The sequence below is a fragment of the Heterocephalus glaber genome, unplaced genomic scaffold (genome assembly GCF_053883595.1).
Source record: "Heterocephalus glaber isolate CG9 unplaced genomic scaffold, H.glaber_assembly_v1.0 deba00001569, whole genome shotgun sequence".
Taxonomy (NCBI): domain Eukaryota; kingdom Metazoa; phylum Chordata; class Mammalia; order Rodentia; family Bathyergidae; genus Heterocephalus; species Heterocephalus glaber.
Genome location: NW_028258354.1, coordinates 9190771 through 9214285, shown reverse-complemented (window position 1 = coordinate 9214285; position 23515 = coordinate 9190771). Strand labels below are relative to the sequence as shown.

At 38.8% G+C, this 23515-nt stretch overlaps 1 protein-coding gene and 1 pseudogene across 3 annotated transcripts; both read right to left on the bottom strand.

Moving 5' to 3' along the window:
• Positions 1 to 23204, bottom strand: Rxylt1 (ribitol xylosyltransferase 1). Of its 3 annotated transcripts, XM_087192238.1 has the most exons (6): positions 22865 to 23199; positions 21601 to 21756; positions 18091 to 18193; positions 6026 to 6340; positions 1471 to 1641; positions 1 to 434 (listed from the first exon to the last, which is right to left on the bottom strand). In XM_087192238.1, the coding sequence occupies exons 1-6, from the start codon at positions 23031 to 23033 to the stop codon at positions 17 to 19; spliced, it is 1332 nt and encodes a 443-aa protein (XP_087048364.1). In that variant the 5' UTR covers positions 23034 to 23199; the 3' UTR covers positions 1 to 16. The 3 variants fall into 3 exon arrangements, with proteins under 3 accessions (XP_087048364.1, XP_021097149.2, XP_087048365.1); XM_021241490.2 differs by lacking the exon at positions 1471 to 1641 and having other exon boundaries at positions 22865 to 23204; XM_087192239.1 differs by lacking the exon at positions 21601 to 21756.
• On the bottom strand, positions 7352 to 8035 carry LOC147823726 (microtubule nucleation factor SSNA1 pseudogene; annotated as a pseudogene).
• Positions 23205 to 23515: the final 311 nt, after the last annotated feature.

Below are 23515 nucleotides of genomic sequence, written 5' to 3'. Positions count from 1 at the left end.
TCACATCATAATTAAGTTAACCTTTATTAGTCATTAAAAATGAACTTTGTAAAATATCAGTAAATTTCATTTTTAGTTCTGTTTTGAAGTGTTGATACCACTGAAGTAACATTTTTCGTCTTTGAATCTTTTCTTGTACCTTTATAGTTTTCTCTTTTTCTAAAATACCAGGAAGTTCCTTCCAGTTCTTAATAAAGATAAAGGGAGCGCCCATGGACTTGAGCAGGTGCAGAGGAGCGCGATGGTGAGCAGATGTGTTTCCGCATTTGCCAGCCGTCATCACGTCTTCCACCACTGGAACGGAGCCAAACGAGCAGGCCTCGTAGATCCTGTAGCATTCTGTGTTGACTCCGGCCGGGCACAGCGTGAGGTCGCTCTGAAGCAAAGCGTCTTGGTAATTCTTAAGACTTTTGTTGGTTTCCTGAGGCTGCCATCTAGAGTATAAGAAAAAAACAACTGCAGATTTTACTTTACTAAGCATATCTCTCCTGAAAGGTGACATTTTATCTTTTAATGTCAGTTATAGGAAATGGCAAAAACATCATAGAGAGGACAGCTAAAAATTTCTTAAAAATATTTAAAAATTTGAACATTTTACAGCTGCACATTTTAAAAATATGGCAGTACCCATTAAATTTCTAAATAAATAATATTAACTCAACATCTATTTTCTCAATGTCCAGTTAGCGAGGCTCTGTTTCAAAATAAAAAATGAAATGAGCTGGGATACAGCTCAATGCAAAGGCCCTGGGTTCAATCCCCAGTACAGCACACTTCCCCACAATCCTATATCTAGAAGGATATTTTTACTGCATTACTTCTCTGATGACTCTGCTTTATATTCCATTTATTTAAATTTTATTTGTTTACTTAAAAACAATATAAGATTACTTCATTCCATGAACACCTATATCCTGATTATTATGTAAAAGATGGAAGAAAATTAATCCGATTAAGATTACCCATCATTCCATCCATCCACTCACAGTTTATCCCAGTCCTACCACGTACAAGAGCCTATGTTAAATATGTTAGATCTGAGGACTCAGAGAATACATGGTCCTTTTCCTCAGGATGGTGTCAGGTTCCTGGATATATGAAGAGTATTGCAGGTGAGTCTTGGCAGATTGAACTGGCCTGAACATCTTAGGGAAGAACAAAAGACCTTACTGGCTTTGAGAGTCTCCTGTTGCCACGTCTGATTAGAAATATTATTGAGGAAACCTTAACATGACATTTGCAAATGACAGTTTTGGTGTTCTTTAATAGGAACTATAGCCATAGGAGGGTTTCTCTGGTATAAATGTATATAGCCAAGGTCTCTGCACAGCTTTAATTATCAATGTATCTTCTGGGGAAACAGTGGTATAAATGGAGTTAACATTGCCTCTTTAAAACCTCTTTGCTTGCAAAATAAAGCTATTTTCAGACTGGAGAACAAAACAGATGAGTCAAGAAAACAGAACTTACTGTTCTCTTGCTGAAATCCAACAACGCTTATCGTACCCATCTTGTTTCAAAATGTTCATTAGCGCCTGTCTAGATGAATTTTTATAAACAGTTCCTAAGAAATTACATAAGTATGGCCTCTCATCATACACCATTGACCAACTTGCTTCCACCACAGGAAAATTCCTATAACTACAAAAACAAGTACATGAGTTAATATATGATACAGGATTGGCAAAAATCTTCATAATGCAACTTCTTAGGTAGCACTATGTGTACAGAAGAGACTTAAAACATTATTTCTAAGTTTTAGGTTGTAACTTTCTTTTTTTTATTTATATATTAATTGGTACATTTTAGGTATACAATATGTTTACATTTATCATTGGGTGTTTGTACCTGAACATGATGCATCTTGGTTCTTATTTTTTCCCCATTACCTATGTGCCTTTCACCCCCATCACCCTTCCCTATTTACATAGACTTTGTTTCCATTTTTTTTTCTTTCTCATAATTTTTCCTTTCCCTTCTTCCCTTTCCCCTTTCCCTCCCGCCACCCCTATACCTTTGGAACTTTTCCTATTTCAAATTATCAATTATTCATTTTAATCATTTTAACCCTTATTTACACTTTCAGTTTCTCACACTAGAGAAACTATTCGGTATTTACACATGTGTGTCCTATTTATTTCACTTAAGAGTATGGCCTCAATGTGCATCCATTTAGCTATAAATGACTCTAGTTTCTCATTCTTTATGGCTGAGTAGTACTCCATTTTATATAAAAAAACACATCTTCTTTATCCAGTTTCCAGTTGATGGGCACTTGGGTTGTTTCCAAGCTTTAGCTATTACAAACTGTGCCGCTATAAACACAGGAGCACATATATTGCTGTGGTATGATTCTTTTAATTCTTTGGGAAAGATACCCAGTAGGGGAATAGCTGGGTCAAATGGGACCTCTAGTCCTAGTTCTTTGAGGTGTCTCAATACTGATTTCCACAGTGGTTGCACCAGTCTGCACTCCCACCATCAATGGAGAAGGGTTCCTTTCTCTCCACGCCCCTGCCAGCATTTTTTATAGGTTGTAACTTTCTTTGAAAAAATATCTTACTCTGGAAAAGTCCCTGAATTTACTGATTCAAAACTTTTTTCCCATTGGTATGTCTTTATGAAAATGTTATAAACACTTTGTGGCTAAAGTCTTCTGTTTTTGGCATTCTTTAATGTCGACAAGGTGCAATCAAAATATACGGTGAACATATAACTAAAAAATTTTATTACAGTAAAAGACACATTGCCTTTAATCTCACTTGTTATGGTTTGGGTGTAGATGTCCCTCCAAAGTGGCTTTTTCAGAGGTGGCTGAATCTAGAGTGTGTGATGCTGGTATTAAGGGTGTGTGATTACTAAATCAGTCCATTGATTGGTCTGGCACCACCCTAAGCCCAGTAGGCTAGAAAAAAGCGGCAGAAACATGCTGTTAAGTTTTTTTCTTGCTTTTGCTATCTTCTGGCCTCCATGAACTGTTGCCTCCTGCCCTGTGCCACCCTGCCTTGGCGCCAGTCCATTATGGATTGAAACATCTATGAACTGTAAGCCAAATAAACCTTTCCCCAGGTATTTTTCTCAGCAATGAGAAAAGTAACTCACACACCACACAAAATACTGTACTCCCCATTGCTTGAAACACTCTTATTGCATTGTTCTTGCCACTTTTTGAAGCAACTCCTTTTTTGGTGTCTTTATAAGATGTGATAAAAATGATGCTGCCAAGTGCCATCTAACAGAAAGGCAGGCTTGTAAAAACATTACTGTGTGTCCTCATGCACCACATTCACTAGATCTGGTACTGTGTGGCTTCCGATTCTTCCCCAAAGTCAAAATGATCATGAAAGGTAAATGTCTGAATTGACTCAGGACACTGAGGCAGTTACCACAGTGCAACTAAAAACACAAAAGAAGACTTCCAGAGATGCTTCAGAAAGTGGCAGTGATGATGGGATGTGTGTTTGAAGTGATGGGAGTGTTTCGAGTGAAGTTAATGGTAGTGTGTCTTTTACTGTAAAAATTTTTTAAAAATTTAAATATTCATTGTATTTTCACAACTCATATTACTCATCTGCAGTTGTTAGGCATGTTGAATTCAAGACTTTCAAAATATAAATGCTCTTTAACTTTCACAATGATCATAATTTAATGTGTTAGCCAGGTGATAGGAAGATTACTGAATATTTTGGGAAGGGAGATTTTGATCAAAGGATAAAAAGTTTCACTTAGGAGGAATAAGGTTTATCAATCTATCATAAAGAATTGTTACTATGCATTCTATACTTAAAATTGGTAAAAAAAAGATTTACAAATATTTATCACAAAAAACGGTATGTGAATTGCTGAATTTGCTAGCATGATTTAAACATTTCACATTGAAAACACATACCAAGATACTATATTATACCCCACAGACATATATAATCATTTGTTTGTTTAAAAAAGGAAAGAGAAAAAAGAGAAACATTATAGAATATGTATTACTGTTCCCAAGAGCTTTTCAAATAGATTAAAACAAATAAAAACACACAAAAAAACCCCCAGCCAGGTGCGGTGACATAAGCCTGTAATCCTAGCACTTGGGAGGCTGAGGGAGGAGGATTACTGTGAGCTTGAGGCCAGCCTGGGCTATAGTGCTATAGTGAGTTCAAGGCCAGCCTGAACTCATAGAGATATCCTGTTAAAAAAACCCCACCAAAACCCACAAACCACAAACAAACAAAAACAAACAAACGCCTTGTATGCCATATAAGGTAGGCCTACTCAAGTGCCCTGTTCTTATGGGAATTTGAGAATAAGAAGGACAAAACTGTGTGTCTGAAATATATCCTTCATAGGAGAACAAAGTTTATCATAACCATTAGTCTGTAACAAGGTTTCGAACCTCAGCATTCCTGACACTGGGGCCTGAGTTTTTGTTGTGGAGCCTGTTCCTACACTGTGGGTGTTTAGCAGCAACCCTGTCCTACCCTTCAGCTGCCAGCTGTGACAACCTTCTTCCTTCATTTGTGACCATCAAACATGTTTCTAGATATTGCTAAATACCTTGTGGGGACAAGATTGCTCCTAGTTGATAACTATTGATCTTCAAGAACTATGTTGGCCTAACCCAGCAATACCAGAATTAGCATGAGTTTCCATCTTATGCTGTATGAATAGATATGTAATATTATTGTGAAAAAGTAAAATGTTTCAAAATACTTTACAAATATAGTCTCTTCTCAAGGGATAGATTTATCAGAGGACTTTTAGTCTGGATGTACTTAGCAAAAACCAACCCCAAACCTATGAGTCAGAATACTGTGAAAACAGGCCTGGGACTATGTTTCAATAGGATGCTTTCTGGTGATACTGGTGCAGCTTAACTAGGCAGCAATCTAAAGCTACATCTGGTAACGGTGATAGAATAATGAATAATGAATGTCTGATTCCAAAATCATGCTGGTGAGATATTTCACCCACCCAACAAATATTTACTGAATGCCTACTGTGCGTAGGTACTGTTTTAGGGTCTATGGATGGAGCAGTGAACAAAAGTGAAAAAAAATCTCTGCCTTCAGGAAGTTTTTTTGTACTAGTGGCAATTTGTCTTAAAGTCAACTTGCCTTTCATTAAAAACCTTTTATTAGCATACAGACAAAAGATGTCCCCCCCCCCTTTTTCTTTTGAGACAGGCTGTCACTGTGGTTCATGGTGGCCCTGAACTCACTAAGTAGCCCAGGCTGGCCTCCAACTCACAGCAATCCTCCTGCCTCAGCCTCCCAAGACCTGAGATTACAGGTATACACCACCACACCTGGCATGTTTTCCATTTTATAGCTAGGGAAAGACTGTATTGAGAAAATATTAGTTATAATTTATTTTCTTTCTTTCTTTCTTTTCTTTTTTTTTTGGTACTGGGGATGGAACTTAGGACCTTGTGCTTGGGAGGCATTAGTTATAATTTAAGTAACCTTTTACAGAAGGGATTTGTGCAAATCCAGCCATTCCAAATCCAAGGGCATAGTGTCCTCTTGATATAATAACACTGCCCTAATAGTAATTCTAAACTGTGAGTTATATACTATCACTATTAATTCTTTGGTAAACATCTTTTTAGGGTACTCCTTGGGGTTTTAAAACAATAAGTAACTCATTTGTTCTCCTATAAAAGGATAAAATACAAATATTGTCACTGAAGCATGAGACAATGCTCTATTTTTTACCTTTAGAAAAGACTGTCTCTGGCCTCTGAGTTCATTGATCCCAGAAAAATTACATTTATTGGCCGGGGATTTAGCTCAGTGGTTTCACCCCCTGGTGCGCAGGCGCAAGGACCCAAATTCGATCCCCGGTACCAAAAATAAAAAAATTTTTTTTTTTGGTACCGGGGATCAAACTCGGGACTTTGTGCTTGCGAGGCAGGTGACCGAACCACTGAGCTAAATCCCCAGCCCACATTCATTACAATTTAAAACACAATCTTCCTGATTGAGAAATTCACATCTCAAGAGTCTAGAAACCTTTAAACATATTTCATACTTACGTTGCTACTCCTAAAGGCCACTGAAACACATCTGCATCGTTGATCCAGGGGCTGTCGTATATGATGAACAGCAGCTCCACAAAGCCGCCATTGCTTTTGAGGAACTGGGCCATCCAGTCATTATCGCAGTGTTCATTTCCCAGCAGAACAACAGCAACGTGCTGGAGTTTTTGAGACTGTACTAAGTTCTGCGCGTAAAGTAACCACTGGGTGGCATAGAAGACCTTTGCTTTCTCTCTTCCGTTTAAAACCAGGACCACATTATTCACATCAGCAGAGAAGTACCCCGGGACTACAGCGGGACCAGTAATGAAACTGTTGAAAATGACAAACCAAAAGTAAGACAATCAAAATAGAACAAAGGTAATTTGTCATCATAAGTTGTTAGTCATTTTTAAGAAATCCACACTGAGATTTAATGCGTATTTTCTCTAGAAATGAAATTTCTATAATACAAGTTCTTTGGAATAAGTTTGGATGAGGAAACATGGCTGTAGATTAATGGGAAGCTATGGCTGGAGACAGATCATTTATGGAAATAAGGTAATCAGAATGTGAGAACGTTTTTGTTTCTCTAACTTCATTTAAATATTCCATGAAGGTTAGGTCTCATAATGAAGAAAGCAAGCAAGCTTCATAACAATCCTACAATATGATAATTTTATATAAATTTGAAAAGTACATAAAAATACTTATATACCTAGTATCAGCATAAATATAAAAATTTCAATGGGTGTAGTAGCCCACGCCTGTAATCCAAGGATTTAGGAGGCTAAGGCAGGAGGATCCCTGTGAGTTTGGGCTATAAAGAGTTCAAGGCCAGGCTGAACTACATAGCAAGACCCTATCTCAAAAAAAAACCAACAACACAAAAATGAATGGGAAGATACACATCAAATTCACAATGATTGCCTCTGAAAAGGAAGGAAGAGGAAAAAGACTGAGTAACAGCAGAGAGAACTTCATTTTTATTGGAAATACTGATTGAATGATTGTGGTACTGCAGATCACACTGAGCTACATCCTCAGCCCTTTCTTTACTTAGCTTTTATTGATATAGTCATAGGCCATGGGGGCAGGACCTGAGATTTGGAATCTGGGGTGAAGGAGGCACCCTCTCTCACTTGTCCGAACCTGGGTCCCCACTAGCTGAGAAGGGACAAAGTGAAGAGTTCCACAGTGATGAGTCTAGACTAGAACCAAGACCTCTCTGGCACACCAGAGGGCCCTCAGAGGCTCCATGTGGAGCGGACCTAGAGCCCACTGTCCTGTACCCCAAGTGGGTAGAGTGAAGACTCCACCCATGGGCTGTGCCAAGAGCTCTTGTCACCCAAGGCCGGCGGCAATGCAGCTGCTGCTCTGGGCATCTGAAATGTGGGAAGGCAGCTTTCATCATGAAGAACAAAGATGCTTCAAGGCAGATGTGTGGGGGGCTGAGTCGTCATAGGCACAGCAGAGACAGCCTGGCCCACCCAGCCTTGTTAGCTATCCTTGCTCCACTGCTCGTTTAGTATGAAGCTGTGGCTTTGGTCAGGTTCCCAGCCTCTTTCTTCAGGACACGAAGCAGAGTCTGTGAGCGCTCCAGGATCTTGAGGTAGGTGGCCTCCGTCTCCATGATGGAGCAGTAAAACCATTCTGAGAGGTGATCTTGCCTGCCAGGTTCTCGTTGATGTGGGCCAGCTTCTCTGTCAACTGCCTCACCTTGTTCTGCAGCCACTGCTTCTCCTCCTCCTCCTGCTGTATCTGCTTGCACAGCTCCTCCTGCTTCTGACACAGGTCCTCGATGCATTTGACCAGCTCGTTGTAGTTCTGCAGCGCCGCGCCCTGTTGGGTCATGGTGGGTGCCACACCCCACCACTCTAGCCTGCTTTACTTTTGACATAGGGTCTTGCTAAGTTCCCCAGGCTGGGTTTGAACTTACAACTCGCCTGTCTCAGCCTACCAGAGTGCTGGGATTACAGGAGTGTACCACCATGTCCAGCTGGAAATATTTAATTCTTTTAAGGGGAAAGTTAAATATCAAAGCAAATGACAGAGAGCTGCAATTTCTTAGTTTTGCAAGGAAATGTATTGTATTCCTCTGTTTTTCACTATTTAAAAACATTTCATAAAAGGAATAGACATGTGCTGGGGATTTAGCTCAGTGGTTCTGCCACCTGCCTCAAAAGCGCAAGGTTCTGAGTTCGATCCCCAGTACCAAAACCAAAAAGGAATAGACATGCTTCATAACTCATATTTTCATATCATATGTTGCCTGGGACAGCCTTTAACTATTATTTATTAACTCTAAAATCATTAAATTCATCTTAAAATTAATCAAACCGATCCTGGAGTCTTTAAAATCTGAGTTCTTGAACCATTTCTTTGTATCTTGCTAGAATCTTAATCTCTAACACAAATATACCAAACTCCTGCTTTTATTGCTTGGGATTAAAAACTAATACTTTTCCAATGTCTTTTCTTTTCTTTCTTTTTCTTTTTTTTGATTTTTTGAGACAGTGTCTTGGTATGTATTTCAGGCTGGCCTCAAACTCACTATGTAGCCCAGGCTAGCCTCGAACTCACTGGGATCCTCCTGCCTCAGCCTCCCAAGTGCTGGGATTACAGGGGTGTGCCACCCACCTGGCTTTCCAATGTCTTTTCTATACATGATACACAAACACTGCATAGGTTATCACTATCCCCACAACAGCTCTGCAGGATACATTATTTCCCCATTTTGCGTTTGGGAAATCAGACGTTAGCTGCACAGCCTGTGATGGCAATGCTGAGTTCCAATGAAAGGGGAACCAGGAGAGGGCATAAAGCCTGGGATATAAGTGATGTGAACAAAGACAGAGGCAGAGAAGCTTGGGGTTCAAAGACATACACAGAGGATGAGGTTATGTACAGGCAGGAGAACTAACTTAGCTGGGGAGAACCAGTGGGTTATAAAGATAAAAGGCAGCCAGGTACAGTGGGGAATACTGTGGGAGGCTAGAAGATTGTGTGTTTGATCCCATGTGGGTGACTTAGTGACTAAGGAAGACCTTGTCTCAAAATAGAAAATAAAGAAATAGGCTGGGGATGTAGTTCAGTGTGAAGGCCTTGGCTTCAATCCTTAGTACACACACACACACACACACACACACACACACACGATAGGAGATAAAAACAGTGTTTACAAAACACTTTAATACAATATCTGGCACAGAGTCGCCCCTTAATAAATGTTAGCTATGAGTCTGTAAAAAGCAAGAAACAGAACTGTATTTACAGTATAATTTAATAATATAAATAGAAAGGAGCCTAGAATTAGACATGACAAAATGCTAACTGTAGAACCTTCACTTTTGAAATTCCAAGAAAACAGAATTACAAGTGATTAAAAATCTACTTGTTCTGAATATTCCAAGTTATTATCATATCCACTTATTAGTCTTTTTAATTATACATCTAGCTTTAAAAAACCTCTAATTTTAATAATAAATGAGCTTGTAAATTTTGAATCCTGAACTTTTAAATAAAATCTTGTCAGTTAAAAACATTAAGACATTTTATAATTCAGTCAGAAAACTTAAACTTTATACTTTTCTATATCACAAAAAATTTTAAAATTCAGAATATCTTAGACCTTTTAATTATACTCCCTCAATAACTAGAAATACATTGTATTTATATAGAAAAAACCCAATAGATAAAAATATTTTATACAGCATGAACTGTACAGAATGGGTGCAGGGTCAGATAGAGCAGCTAAATGTTAGAGCAGCTAGTTAAGGGAGATAATTATGAATGTCTTCAACTTTGCTGATCAAACAGGAGGCATGTCTGTTTGCTGAGAAAGAGGGGGTCAGGTAGGTGTTGAGTAGTAGGCTAAAAAGGAGTGGACATACTTCCAGTTTCCCATCTGCTTTTCTTATGCCCAGTGTCTCTTTCAAATCATCTTTCCACATGGCTCTCAGAGAAATATGTACACATTCAGAAGACATTATGACTATACTACTTAATCAGCTTCAGTTGCTATTCACCAGCAACCATAAAGTTCAAGAGCCTTAGCATGGCACACACAGGGTCCACTGTGACCTGACCCCTGCTCCGTCCCTTCCTTTGCCCTATGCTCTAGGATATTGAATGGCTTCCAATTCCATGCACAGGTTTATCAATTCTGGACCTCTGATGTCACCTCAGCTAGGTGAATATAATTCCTTCTCGCTCTGCTTTGCTAACTCCTCTCCATTTTAAAGACCCAGCAGCTGTTTCCTCCTCTATGGAACTGTTCTCTGGAGGTCCCACAATCCCAACATAAGGATTGAGTTAATTGCCCTTCTTCTGTTCCCTAACAACTACCACAATGAAATATGACAATTTATTTTTGTTTCAAACTCAAGTCAGTAAATTCCACGATGTTAGAAAAGTGCATTTCATTCATTTTGAAATCTTTAGAACTTAGTAAGCATTAACTATTTGTTTATATTTATTAGTATTAACTTTAGTACACAGTAAATGTTGAATATATATTCAAGTAACAATTTTCTTTGGGTAAGTATTTGCTCTATGAATTTAAGTTGTACTGCATTTAAAATATGAATCAATTTATAAAAATTCATTTTAGTAGAAACTTTCTTGCTACACATTACAGTGAGGCTTATTATGAGATATTATAGTATATTTAAGCATGACAAGTGCTACATTTTAGTTTACTGTGTTTATTAGTAAATTATTTATTTAGTTTACTAAGTATACTTAATTTACTAAGGTTATTGGTTAAGCATCATCATTAAACTGCATTAACTAAAGAATAAACATTTAAAGAGCTCATATACAGAATTTAAAAAATGATTTGCTTTTCTAGATTTCTAACATACATTTATTTATTGATAACATAATTTTCAATAATTTTCTTCTGCTTTGCTCAGTTAAAAAATTTCCTTCCAATATTTGCAATATTTAGAAAGGCCAGAGAAAATCATTCACATATTTAGTTCTAAAGCTCCCTGTGAAAACTATGTATTTTTAGAATTCAGTATTAGTTCCATTCTTTTTTTGGTACTGGGGATTGAACTTAGGATCTTGCACTTGCGAGGCAGGCGGAAGGACCACTGAGCTAAATCCCTGGCCCCAGTTCCAGGCTTTCTAAATTCAGCAAGTGTTACTGAACAAATATTGTATGTACCATTATTATACTTCGTGAATTACTGATGTGAAAGTACCCAGTACTCTGAGAAATGTCTTGGATGACAGGTGCACAATGTAGGCAGTCACATGATTGTCAGCCATTAAATTCTCTATATTTTTTTGCTTAATACACTGAGAAATAGTACACATATTTCTGATAGTGGCCCTTACAGTTGAGTAGCTGCTACAATTCACCTGGCTATCATGGTCAGTGTTACTGCCATGACTCTACACCACTGATGGCGAACCTTCTAGAGACCAAGGGCCCAACCTGTAACCCAAAACCCACTTATTTATTGAAAAGTGCCAACACTGCAATTAAACCTGAATACTGAGGTTTTAGTTTAGAAAAACCAACTCATACAACTGATGATATCATCACAGAGCAGGCTCTGTGTGCCCTGTGAGGCACACATGCCATAGGTTCGCCACCAATGTCACCAGTGACAGGATGGGAGATGTCCACAAGAGACAGTCATGGAGAGGGCATAGGCTGAGATACAGACCCACTGAGAAGTTTAAACACAGTCTGGGAAGGACAATGGAGTGCTGCTCTCCTTGGTGAGAAGCCAGGCTAGTCATCTGTGGTTTTCAGAGAGGGCTGGGTCTGAAAGTGTTGGCATGCAGTCCAGACTTTCACCCTGTCCATCCTGCCCTGCTGCCTATATCCAGCATAGATATATGCCAGCGTGACCAGGGATACACGTAGGCTTGGATGGTTGCCACAGCCTGTGGTGTACAGGCAGAGGAGCCTCTGGAGCTGGGGGAGAACCTCACAAACCCACAGGCTGTAAAGGGAGATGAAGAAAGCAGTGACTTGAGGCACACAGAGGGATATGGAACCTGAGAGCAGCTGGAGTGAACACAACCCTAGGAAGGACACCAAAGACTGCCCACGGCCAGAAGAAAATACAGGGCAGGACTCAGCATTCACACATTAAAAACTTGAGTGTGGAAGCAAAACAGGAGATGGTGGTGACTCACTATCCCTCCCCCATGTCTGGTGGATTCCAATACTGCAGACCCTGGAGAGATACCGCTCATTCAAAAACAGAGAGGAACCTTTTGGACTCATTTCTTTTTCTTCATTGTTTTTTTCTCTTTTTCCCCCTTTTTTGATTTCTTTCTTTTGTTCACTTTTTCTTTCTTGATCTCTTCTGTTACTTTCACCAAATTCTATTAATTTTCTGTTACTCCTTAACTGGATCCTTTATCTCACTTTTCTTTCTTCCTACTCATTTTCCTTTTATTTTTCAAATTTTACTCTTTCAATTTTCCCCTTCCCTTCCATTTTTATTAGTATTACTATTAAGCTTTATTAATCCTTAGATATTTAGTTGGCTCTACACTATTAATGAAATCTTTTCTATTGTTAATGGTGGTATAGTTGTATTTAGTACATATTTTCTATATGTCAATATTTGGTTTGTGTTTGTGTCTATACTGTTATTACAGAGCTCTTTTCTATTGCTAAGGGTGGTACAGTAGTAGCTTTTATAGGTCTTTAGGTCTGTCAATATCCAGTTTGTCTTTGAATCTGTTACTGTTGCTGATTTTGTTACTACTGCCATGGTAGAATACTTATTGCTATTAATTGGTATTTACTGTAAGCCAATATCTGGTTTATCTTTGTATCATCAACAATGCTTTGGTTCATTTCTGGATAACTTGGTTCTAGGGCAATTACACTGCACTCTCCCCCCCTCAAATTAATGGATGTGGTTCAATCTTGGGGGCTGATGCAGGTTGCCATTTACTCAATAGATATCTTAAAAACAAGCTAGCTGGGTGTATTGGTGCACACCTGTAATCCCAGCACTTGGCAGGCTGAGGCAGGAGAATTGCCATGAGTCTGAGGCCAGCCTAGGTTACATAGTGAATTCAAGGCCAGTCTAAACTACATAGTGAGAGCTGTCTCAAAAAAAAAAAAAAAAAAAACATAGCAGAAAACATTCCAATTATGGGGAAAGAATTTAATATACAATAAGTGAAACATAGAAACCCAAATAACCATAATCAGAAAAGAACCTCTCCATAACACATCATAGGCAACCCATTAGAATTATAGTAGACTTCTGAACACAAACTTTAAAAGGCCAGGAGATCTTGGAGTGAAGTGTTTTGAACCCTAAAAGAAAACAACTTCAGGGCCGGGGATTTAGCTCAGTGGTTCTAGTGCCTGCCTCACAAGCACAAGGTCCCAAGTTTGATCCCCAGTACCAAAAAAAAAAAAAGAAAAAAAAGAAAACAACTTCCAACCCAGAGTGATATATCCTATAAAACCATCTTTCAAAATAGATGGAGAAATAAAGTATTCCGATGACAAAGAGCATCTTAAGAAATTCATGACCACCACACCAATGCTCAAAAAAATTGTAGAGACAATAAAGCCAACAATGCCAAAAAGGAATCAGCAACAGGAAAATAATGCAACGACAGGAATTAATGAATGTCTTTCAGTAATAACTCGCAATGCAATGTTACTGGTAAAACTCCCCAATCAAAAGACAGAGTTTGGCAGATAGATCAAGAAACAAAGCCCAATGATATGCTGTATATAAGAAACACATTTAACCGAAAAAGATATTCAAAGACAAAAAAATTAAAGGATGGAAAACAATATTCTATGAAACAGAAGCCTGAAAACAAGGAGTAGCTATACTATTTTTTTTTTTTTTTGGTACCAGGGACCTTGCGCTTGCGAGGCAGGCAGCAGAACCACTGAGCTAAATCCCCGGCCCAGTAGCTGTATTATTTTCAGACAAAGGGGATGTCAAGCCAAAACTGATCAGAAGAGGCAAAGAAAGCCACAATATAAGGAAGGATAAACTTGAGTCATTTATAGGAAACTGGAAGCACCTTGAGAAAATAATGTTAAATGAAATAAATTAGATGCACAGGTTTAAATATTGCATGGTTTCTTTTATATGAGAAGCCCAAAATATAAATAAAGAGCAAAATAAAAAGATAATAGGAAAGAGGGAGATAAGAGTTTTTGCAAATTGGAAGGGGACAAAGAGATGCAGGGAGAGAGGAGGAATTGGAGGGCAAGGGAAAGTAAAAAGAATCAAGATGTGGGCCAGGGATATAGCTCAGTGGCTCCGTGCCTGCCTGGCAAGTGCAAGGTCCTCAGTTTGATTCCTAGTACCACACACACACACAAAGAATCAAGATGTGTTAAGCACATGTACCAAATCCCCATGATGAATGTAAACATTATGTACTGCAAACATGTGGTAATAAAAATTAAAAAGGATCAGATATTATTTTATTCTACTAAGATCTTTGCAAATAAGTTAAACTTTTTAATGATTAGCAGATGCTCATTGAAAATATCATAATGAAGCCCATTGTCCTGGTGGATCCCTATAATCCCTGCACTCTGGAGGCTGAGACAGGAGAACTGCTGCTAGTTCAAGGCCAGCCTGGATATATGATGAGTTCAAGGCCAGTCTGAATTACATAGCAAGATCCTGTCTCACAGCAAAACAAACAAAAGAAGAATAAAAGAAAATGCCACAATGAAATCTTCATAACAGTGAATTAATAAATAATTTAGAATCTAGCTTTTATCAAATCAGTGGACATTTTTTATCCTATGATAATGCCTACTTATGGAAATTATATATTTCTGAGGGAAGTGTTTGGGAGATGAACAAGGGCCATGATGAGAAGTAAGGTTACTCTTAGGAAATTAAAAATGAACATGTTCCATGTGTAATAGCAGGCAAAGTAATAGAAAAAGTTCCTTCAGGAGATAGAATGGGAAAGATGTGGTGGTACATCCCTGTAATCCTAGCACTCGGGGGACAGGCAGGAGGATTGCTGTGAGTTTGAGGCTAGCCTAGACTACATAGCAAATTCAAGACAACTCAAACTACATAACTACATAGTGAGACCCTGTCTCAAAAAAAGAAAAAAGAGAGAGACAGAATGGGTCTGGGTGTCAAGCTAGCACATTACCTAACTGAACACATTAATATGTGTCAATAAAGTATATGTGGGGAGGTACTTGATGAAGAGGTGTTAGATAGTAAAGGAAACAGAAAAGAAAGAGCTGAGAGTGAAGGTGATTTTGCAGTACCTATTTAAGTAACTCTAAAAATGGTCAAAGGATTTGTATGGTGATTATTATGTGCCAGATACTGTTCTAAGTACTGTGCATCTATTAATGCATGTAATCTTTAAAACTATCTTGTGAAATAGGAATCATTATTAGCCTTCTTTTAACCTTGAGGAAACCCTGGCACAGAGAGGTTAACAAACTGAGGTCAGACAGCTGAGTGGCAGAGTTGGAATAGTCTGCCTCTGCTGTTAATAAATTAGCCACAGGGCCGGGGATCTGGCTCAGTGGTGCCTGTGCCTGCCTCGCAAGCCCAGGGTCCTGAGTTGGATCCCTGGTACCAAAAAAATAAAAATAAAAATAAATTAGCCACACTGCTACAATGCCTAGAGGTGACAGGGCTTCATCAGGCTGATCAGTTCAGTTTCCCTTGCATGTGTTCAGATCCTGAACTCAAATTACGTATGATGTTGCTGACTCAGTGGTGAGTGTGGAGAACTATTTCTTACCTTCTGAAACAACTGGAGTTGGAAGCACTACATATAATTACGTCCCATGCTTTGACAGCATATTTAATCAAATATGGAAGGCATGACTTGTAGCCTGCTTGTATGGAAAGAAACATACCAGTGAAGCTAGTACCAGCAGATGCCTGACTGGCAATTCTATTTCCATCCTCAGTTATTTACTTGTCTTTTGGATTACATTCTTTGGACCTGTGAATTGATAAGAATTAGCATTCCTGAGCCTGACGAACCCTGGAACGCTGATAATATATTTTATACTAGTTCCTTAGAATTATCATGAGGCTAAAATTAAATAATATAAATGGTCTGTAAATTTAAATGAAATGTTATGCTTATTTGTAACAAGTATAATGACAAGATTTAGAGACTTTTCTATTATTTTCAAGGTGAACTATTACGTTGATTTATTTTTGGTCAAATAAGGATACGAAATTTAAGTTGAAGCATTTAAGTTAGTACCTATGTAACTTGATTCAAATAAAAACTTGGAATTACCTAGAGGTTTATTAGTTTTGGGTAAGTATATTATGCACACTAACTTTTCATGAGCCTAAAATTTTAATAAGCTGCTTTAAAAAAATTGCTACAATGGTGAACTTACTTGAGTACACAGTTCTTTTAAATCCTAAGAGGAAATAGCATTGCTTTTTGATCATACTATAAAATTCTGCATGAAAATTTCAAGCACGTTAGGTGTGCTTTTGGGAGTTAATGCTGTTTGCTCAAATCTTTTGGTAATATTATATAATTCTGAGCTAAAAGATATTAACTTCTTTATGAATTTTCAATAATTCTTTCTGAAAATACTACATATTATGGGTAGAACTGTTAGACTAATAACACATATTTCCTATTTTTTGGCAGAGGTGGAGTGAGAACTCAGGGATGTGCACGCACCAGGCAAGCTGGCTCTGCCACTGAGCTGTGTACACAAACCACATATCTGCTTTCCAAATCCAAAATGTGAGTTTTATTTATTTATTTTTCAAAATGTGAGTTTTAGACACACAATACACATTTACTTTCAAACACTCAAATCCAACTACTGTAAATTTAGGACTATATATAAGATCTACAATAGAACAACAGAAGCCTGAAAATGAAAGGAAAAATAATCATTACTAATGATGATTTCAAAACCTACTTATTTTTCAAGTATGATTTCTTTGAGATGATACACACAACAAAATTGATTTTTAAGTATGAATAAAGTAAATAAAGAATAAGAGCAACAGTGAAAATTCAAATGAAATCATAGCTTTTTCTCTCTGGATTTTAGTTGTAAAGAAATGGCATCCTAATACAAACTAGAACCTTTGGTTCATATATTTACGCCCAACAATGTAATTTTTACATGAAATAAGCTTTTTAAAAATAATTATTTCAATAAGAAAGCAAACTTTAATAAAACATTTTGTGTGATGAAATTATAACTTTTCTAAATGATATTAATTATATTTGGAAATACTAAAAAATTATAGTCACTGCTAAAAATTTTATGAAAAAAAAATCCCCCAAAGTCTTTGCAAAACAGTGGTTTTTACTGAATCTTAAAAAAAAAAAAAGATTTCTAAGTACTGCAGAAAAACTAATCCATTTCATTAAATCATGAGAGAACTCATGTACTTTTTTTGTCTTGTTTTGTTTTTTTGTTACCAGGGATCGAATTCGGGACCTTGCGCTTGTGAGGCAGGTGGTGGAACCACTGAGCTAAATCCCCGGCCCCTCATATGTATGTTTTATTTATTTATTTGGTATTGGGGATCGAACTTGGGTCCTTGTGCTTGCGAGGCAGGTGGCAGAACCAGAGCTAAATCCCTGGCCCTGTATGTTTTAGTAAATGAAAATTTCAACAGTGATAGCAACAACTTTGATACCACCTGAATATTATAAAAAGTGAACATGACCATTATATGAAAAAAATACTTTTAGGTTTATGTATTAACACTGAAGTATGAAATTTTTTGGGGGGGAGGTTCCAGGGATCGAACTTGGGACCTTGCGTTTGTGAGGCAGGCGGTGGAATCACTGAGCTAAATCCCCAGCCCTGTATGAAATGTTTAATGCTCCTTACCAAACAAATTTTACAAAATATGAAGCATGAACTTTCCATATAGTCAAATAAAAATAAAAGAGACAAAAGGAGAAGTATTTTGTAACATACAATTTCACTAGGAATTAGTCAAGTAAACTTTAACTATGAATATACATTCACAAGATTTATTTCTGTATTTTCACTAGCTAAAATGGAAATGTTTTATAAAAATATTATGTAAAATATAGCAACATGACAAAGGTTACTGTTGTACAACCAATACCTGTAATGTGTTCTTCCTACAATTGACTTTCCTTCTCTCCACTGAGCGGTCACATCAGTGGAATCAAGTAAGCCTTCAAAAATATGCTCCCAGAGATACAAACCTGATAATTAAAAAACAAAGACATAAAACATAAAACATTTATTTTTTTGTATACCTGACTGTGTGAGAAGAGCTTATGTTCTGGTGTTTCATATATTTGACTATGAAATCAGAATGTACACCCTCTAGTCAGCTGGCAGGCAGTGCTACCAAGCAAATGGTCAAAATCAGCAATATGGCAGCTAATGTAGGAGAGAAAATTCAGGGGTTGTCAGTGTAAAATGTGGCTAAACCATGGATTATATTAAAGAAATAACCTCCCTTTCTCTAGATTTGAGAAACCTCCTAATATCACTGGACTCTTATTACCTGTTTTATTCTGAAATGAAATACATTACATTACAAAAAATATATATAATTAGAATTTTTTTTTCTTTTGTACCAGGGATCAAACTTGGGTCCTTGCGCAGGCGGCCAAACCACTGAGTTAAATCCCTGGCTAGAATTATTTTTATAACAAAATAGAGGAATTAAAATTGGGCCAAATACAACCAGAGAAGCTCAGAGATAAGCATTCAATGTCAAGGAGATAATACCTCCTCTCCTTGAACCTACTTCCCTGACTGTATGATGCCCTTTGCAAATGCTACTTCATCTTTTCTCCATAGGGGAGCCCTTGAAGTTTTATGATAATTTCATCTGAATGAAAGCTTTAAGAATAGAAGATAGCAGCAGCAGCACACACTGAGGCAATAATGAGATCACCTAACTTCTTTGAGAACCTTGTTTTTAGTTACACCAAAAGGTGTATTTTGTTCCATTCTCATTATATCCTGGCACTAAAAGATTTCCAAAAAATTACATATGAAAACTTGGTCAATCAGATAAGTCTTTCCAAATGTGGTGAACTGAATAATGCTTCCCCTCAAAGATTTCCATGTCCTAATCTCCAATTTGTGAATATGTTATCTTACATGGCAAAAGATACTTAAGTTTAACTTAATATCATTAAGTTAAAGATGCTGAGGTGGAAAGATTATTGGGGATCATCTGGGAGATTCTATGTTATCACCAGGATCCTCACAAGGAGGAGGTAGGAAGGTCAGAGAGAGGGAAGATGCCCAGCCAGAAACAGAGGTCAGAATTATGCCGGGCCATAAATCAAAGAAAGTGTGTAGTGTCTAGGAACCGTAAAATTTGAGAAAAGAGATTCTGCTATAAAGCCTCCAAAGCACAGCTTCAGGGACACTTTAGACTTTAGTCTTTACAGAAGTAGGATAGTAAAGTTGTAGTAATTTGTTTTGGAAACTACAGATTATGTAGATAATGTATGGTGCCTGGAAGATGGTACTATAACAAATACTTTAAAATGTGGAAGTGGTTTGGAATTGAGAAATGAGGAAAGGCTGGAAGAATTTTGAACATAATTTAAAAAATTCTAGATTAGACTGCATTGAACAGATTGAAGGTAGAAATACATGTTAATGGCTCAGCTAGTGAAGACTCAGAAGAAAGTGAGGAACACAGTAAAGAAAACCTATATTGCCTTTGAAAATATCTAAATTGTCATAAGCAGATTGTTGGTAGTTAAAGGCAATGCTGGTGAAGGATTAGAAGGAAATGAGCAATGGGTTATTAGCAACTGGAGGAAAGAGGGTCCTTATAACAGAAAAAGCTTAGCTGAATTGAGGCCTGCATTATGTGTAAAGCAGAATTTATAAGTGGTAAATGTGCATATTTAGTGGAAGAGATTTCTAAGCAAAGTGTTAAAAATGTAACACTTCTTGCTTATTATTATTGTAATTACTTCTTGCTTATTATTATAAAATGTAACAGAAAAGAGTGAAAGAGAGAAGAAATGTTCTGCAAAAATAGCCCCAGAATTGGAAGATTCGGAATATTCTTGGATTATCCAGATTGTAAGAGTAGATTAACTATCAGGAAGGCCAATGATGTGGGGAGGCAACTTTCTGCTAGTGTTTCACAAGGATCATATCAGGATAGTTATTCACATAAAGGGCTCTTGGAAGACATTATGCGTGTGATTTATGGATCTTTTCAACTATTTCAGTAGAGGCCAGAAACAGAGATGGAATTATTCAGGAAAGATCTGTGAGCTTCTTGTCTAACTGAGTGAATCCTTGTGGAATACATTGGAGACCAGATTCTTGATACTGTTATAGTAGCAGAAACCTCAGACTAAAAGTGACAGAGAGAGGTTGAAATGAGTGAAGGCTGCTGGGCTCCCAGAATTCTCCCAGCAGGAAATAAGACTGATAAAACTACTGAGCTACAATCATGTGTTATGTTCCACAAAAAAGAAAGGACGACTCTACGCATGGGGCTGAGAGGCCAGAAGGCAAAGTTGCAAACCAGAGATTATTCTCAGGCCTTAAGTCTTAATGGAGTTTGCCAGGCTGAATTTCAAAACTGCTTGGACTAGTAACTCCTTTTTACTTCCATTTTTTTCGTTTTTGACTAGGAATGTCTATAAACTGATATCCTTTGACTATTTGGAGAATAAATTGAAAAAGGAGCATCTGATAAAATTCATCTGGTTATTCTGTGCTTATTAGCTTGAGAAGCAAAAGGTCTAGAAACAAAAAATTTGTTAAGAGGTAAAATAAAAAACCAGAATGGGAATGTGGAAGAGTCTTAAAGGAAGAAATCAATATTGGAGAGTTTATGTTTTTAAAAAGATTGCTAGAACTTGATTACAAGCCTGGGTCTGGGTACTTGAAATTTAGAGGTCAGAAGTAATCTTTAAGGGTATATATTTGCATGCAAGCATAAATTAATTTATGAAACACCATGAATCAGGCACTATGCTCTGTTCACTTTCATTTGGTACTTATTATTCATATTCCTTATTGTAATAAATCCAACTCATGTTCAAAGGCCAAATAAAGCTCCTTCTTATTCACTAAATTCTTTCCAATTCTTCTAGCCTTCACCAAGGACCCAATTCTCTAATTGAGAATAGTATATATCCTGGAATACTAGAATCACGTGATACTCAGAGCAGAAATACTCCTGTGGTCAATCATGACTTAGTCAACGATGTATCATATCCCCTATGGACACCGGCACTGAGAAAGGCCTGCAGAGAAGGACTTTATTTAACTTTGTTCTGTTCAGTGCTTACCAAACTTGTTTGGCCATTAAGGGCAGGATCACATCTTGCACATGTGTACCAAGTGTCCAATAAATACACCACCTCATGAAAATTCAGTTGACACATACATTTCATATAATGTTTCTACACAATCTACTCTGCATCTACAAATGAAGCTGTGTTCTGCTGAAGACCAATGATGGAGTGCGTGTACACAGATGTTGTCTAGTGGGCAAGGAGAAAGACTGAGAGTAAGTGAAAAAAAAATCATGATTCCCTTGGTAAACTACATTAAAATGCATTTTAAAGTGAATTTTACAATGTTTTTCACATGTCTTTGTACATTATCTTACCAATGGCAGCTTTGCCCCAGATTTGTACTCTGTGGTCTGCTTTTCCTTTCATGGATTTATTTAATATTTGAAGGTTAGTTTTAACTCTATGTCTGTGCTCATTTTTTTCATCTCCTTCCCAAGGATTCCACTCTTCACTTCCCAAAGTAGATTGTTCTGTTTTTAAAAGAGTAAGAGTGTTTACCAATAAGTATAACTGCTATTGTAAATAAATGCAAGTCATTTAAATTAGATGTTTGAGAGTTTCAATTTCATCCCAACTTCAATTTTTCAGAGTGAAAAAGCAACTGAATTTGAGGTGGTTAAACCCACACAATCAAAAAGAAGAAACTAGCAATTGTTATTAAACCATTACTCTGAAAGATCTTACAAATAAACTGTTAAAATGAAACAGGTCAAGTATTTTCTCCAAAACAAAACTTTTAAAAATAATTTGATCGACCAGGAGTAGTGGTGCAAGCCTCTAATACCAGCATGCGGTAGGTAGGCTGAGGCAGGAGGATCACCACGAGTTTGAGGCCAGCCGGGGCTACATAGTGAGTTTAAGACCAGCCTGCACTACATAGCAAAAACCTGTCACAACTCCCCCACAAAAATAAAAATAGCTGGATCAATTTACACGGTGTTTTTAGAGATGAGTTGTTGCTATGCAGTCCAGGTTGGCCTCCAACTCAAGATCCTCCTGTCTCTGGTGCTCAAGTGTAAGTGCCACCATGCCAGATTTAACTTTTGCAAGTCTTTATAGATTGTACCTACATAGCCTATGCACAATTCGTAATGTAGTGTCCACCAGTTTCAGATACTGCAGTGCAGAATTCTGTTTAAAGGGACAGATTAAACTGAGTCTGAACCCAATTGAATCGTACTGGACAGGGGGCAATTTAATAACACCTTGTCTCAAACAAAAAACAGGACCGGAGACTGGAGCAAGTAGGTAAAGCGACACAGTCTCCCAGTTCCTGCACCATCAGAGCAGACTGCGTCAAGGTCCATAGACACTGTAAGGCCAGCACGATCTGCGGCCTCCTGGAGCATTTCTTGGACTCTCAACACAAGTTTTAAAGGAGTGCGGGCCTCTCGGACTCGGGGCTGGAGGCAGGGGTCAGCCAGTGAGCTCGGGACAGGACCAGGTCACCCTCCAACCCCGAGCCCAGGGCTGCCAGTAAGGCTGACGGAGGCCAGGGGCGCCCCTGGGCCGGGGCAGGGACTGGACCCGACAGCCGGGGCCCAGGGAACCCAGCAGCCCCAGGCCCGCCTCCCCTACCTCGGCCGCGCCTCTCCCGCGCCGGAGCCGCCCCTTTCCTGAGGCCCCGCGAGGTCGCGGCCGGCGGCCAGCGGCGGGGCCCAAAGAAGACGTGGTAGGCGGCGTAGAAGGAGAAGAGGCAGTACAGAGCGATGAGAAACGAGCAGAGCCGCTTCCGCGTCAACCGCATCCCACTCAACCGCTTCGGGTCTGGCCGCCACAACCCTGGGGACCAGGAGTGAAGGGAAGCCGCAACCCGCGGCCTGGCGGCGTCCGGCGAGGGGCCGGGTTGGGGAGGAGGGACCCGGCAGAGCCTCCCGCCCCCTGCTCCCGGAGCTCCTCCGGCCCGGCCCGCGGGGGCGGCCTCCCCACAATCCCCGCCCAGTCCCCGCCTCCGGGGCCCGCCTCCCAGCATATCCCCGCCCAATTCCCCGGCCCCAGGATGTCCCCAAACACAGCCCCGCCCGGTCCCCGCCTCCGGGATCAGCCTTCTAACAAACAAAGCTCCGCCTATTCCCCCGCCCCCAAGACAGCCGCCAAAATATAGCCCCGCCTCCACGGTCAGCCTCCCAACAACAGAGCCCCACCCGACTAGGCCCCGCCTCCGGAACCTTCCCCCAAAGGCCCTGCCCTTACCTCAGGTCCCGCCCGGCTTGACAATTTTTGATTCAG

What these genes read in the sequence shown, in the direction of transcription:
- Rxylt1 (XM_087192238.1), bottom strand. Translation starts at nt 23,033, where the DNA reads ATGCGGTTGACGCGGAAGCGGCTCTGCTCGTTTCTCATCGCTCTGTAC. An exon ending in CTGGGGCAAAGCTGCCATTG is followed by an intron (nt 18,194 to 21,600) that starts GTAAGATAATGT and finishes TTTAATTATCAG; the next exon opens with GTTTGTATCTCTGGGAGCAT. An exon ending in GTAGGAAGAACACATTACAG is followed by an intron (nt 6,341 to 18,090) that starts GTATTGGTTGTA and finishes CATTTTCAACAG; the next exon opens with TTTCATTACTGGTCCCGCTG.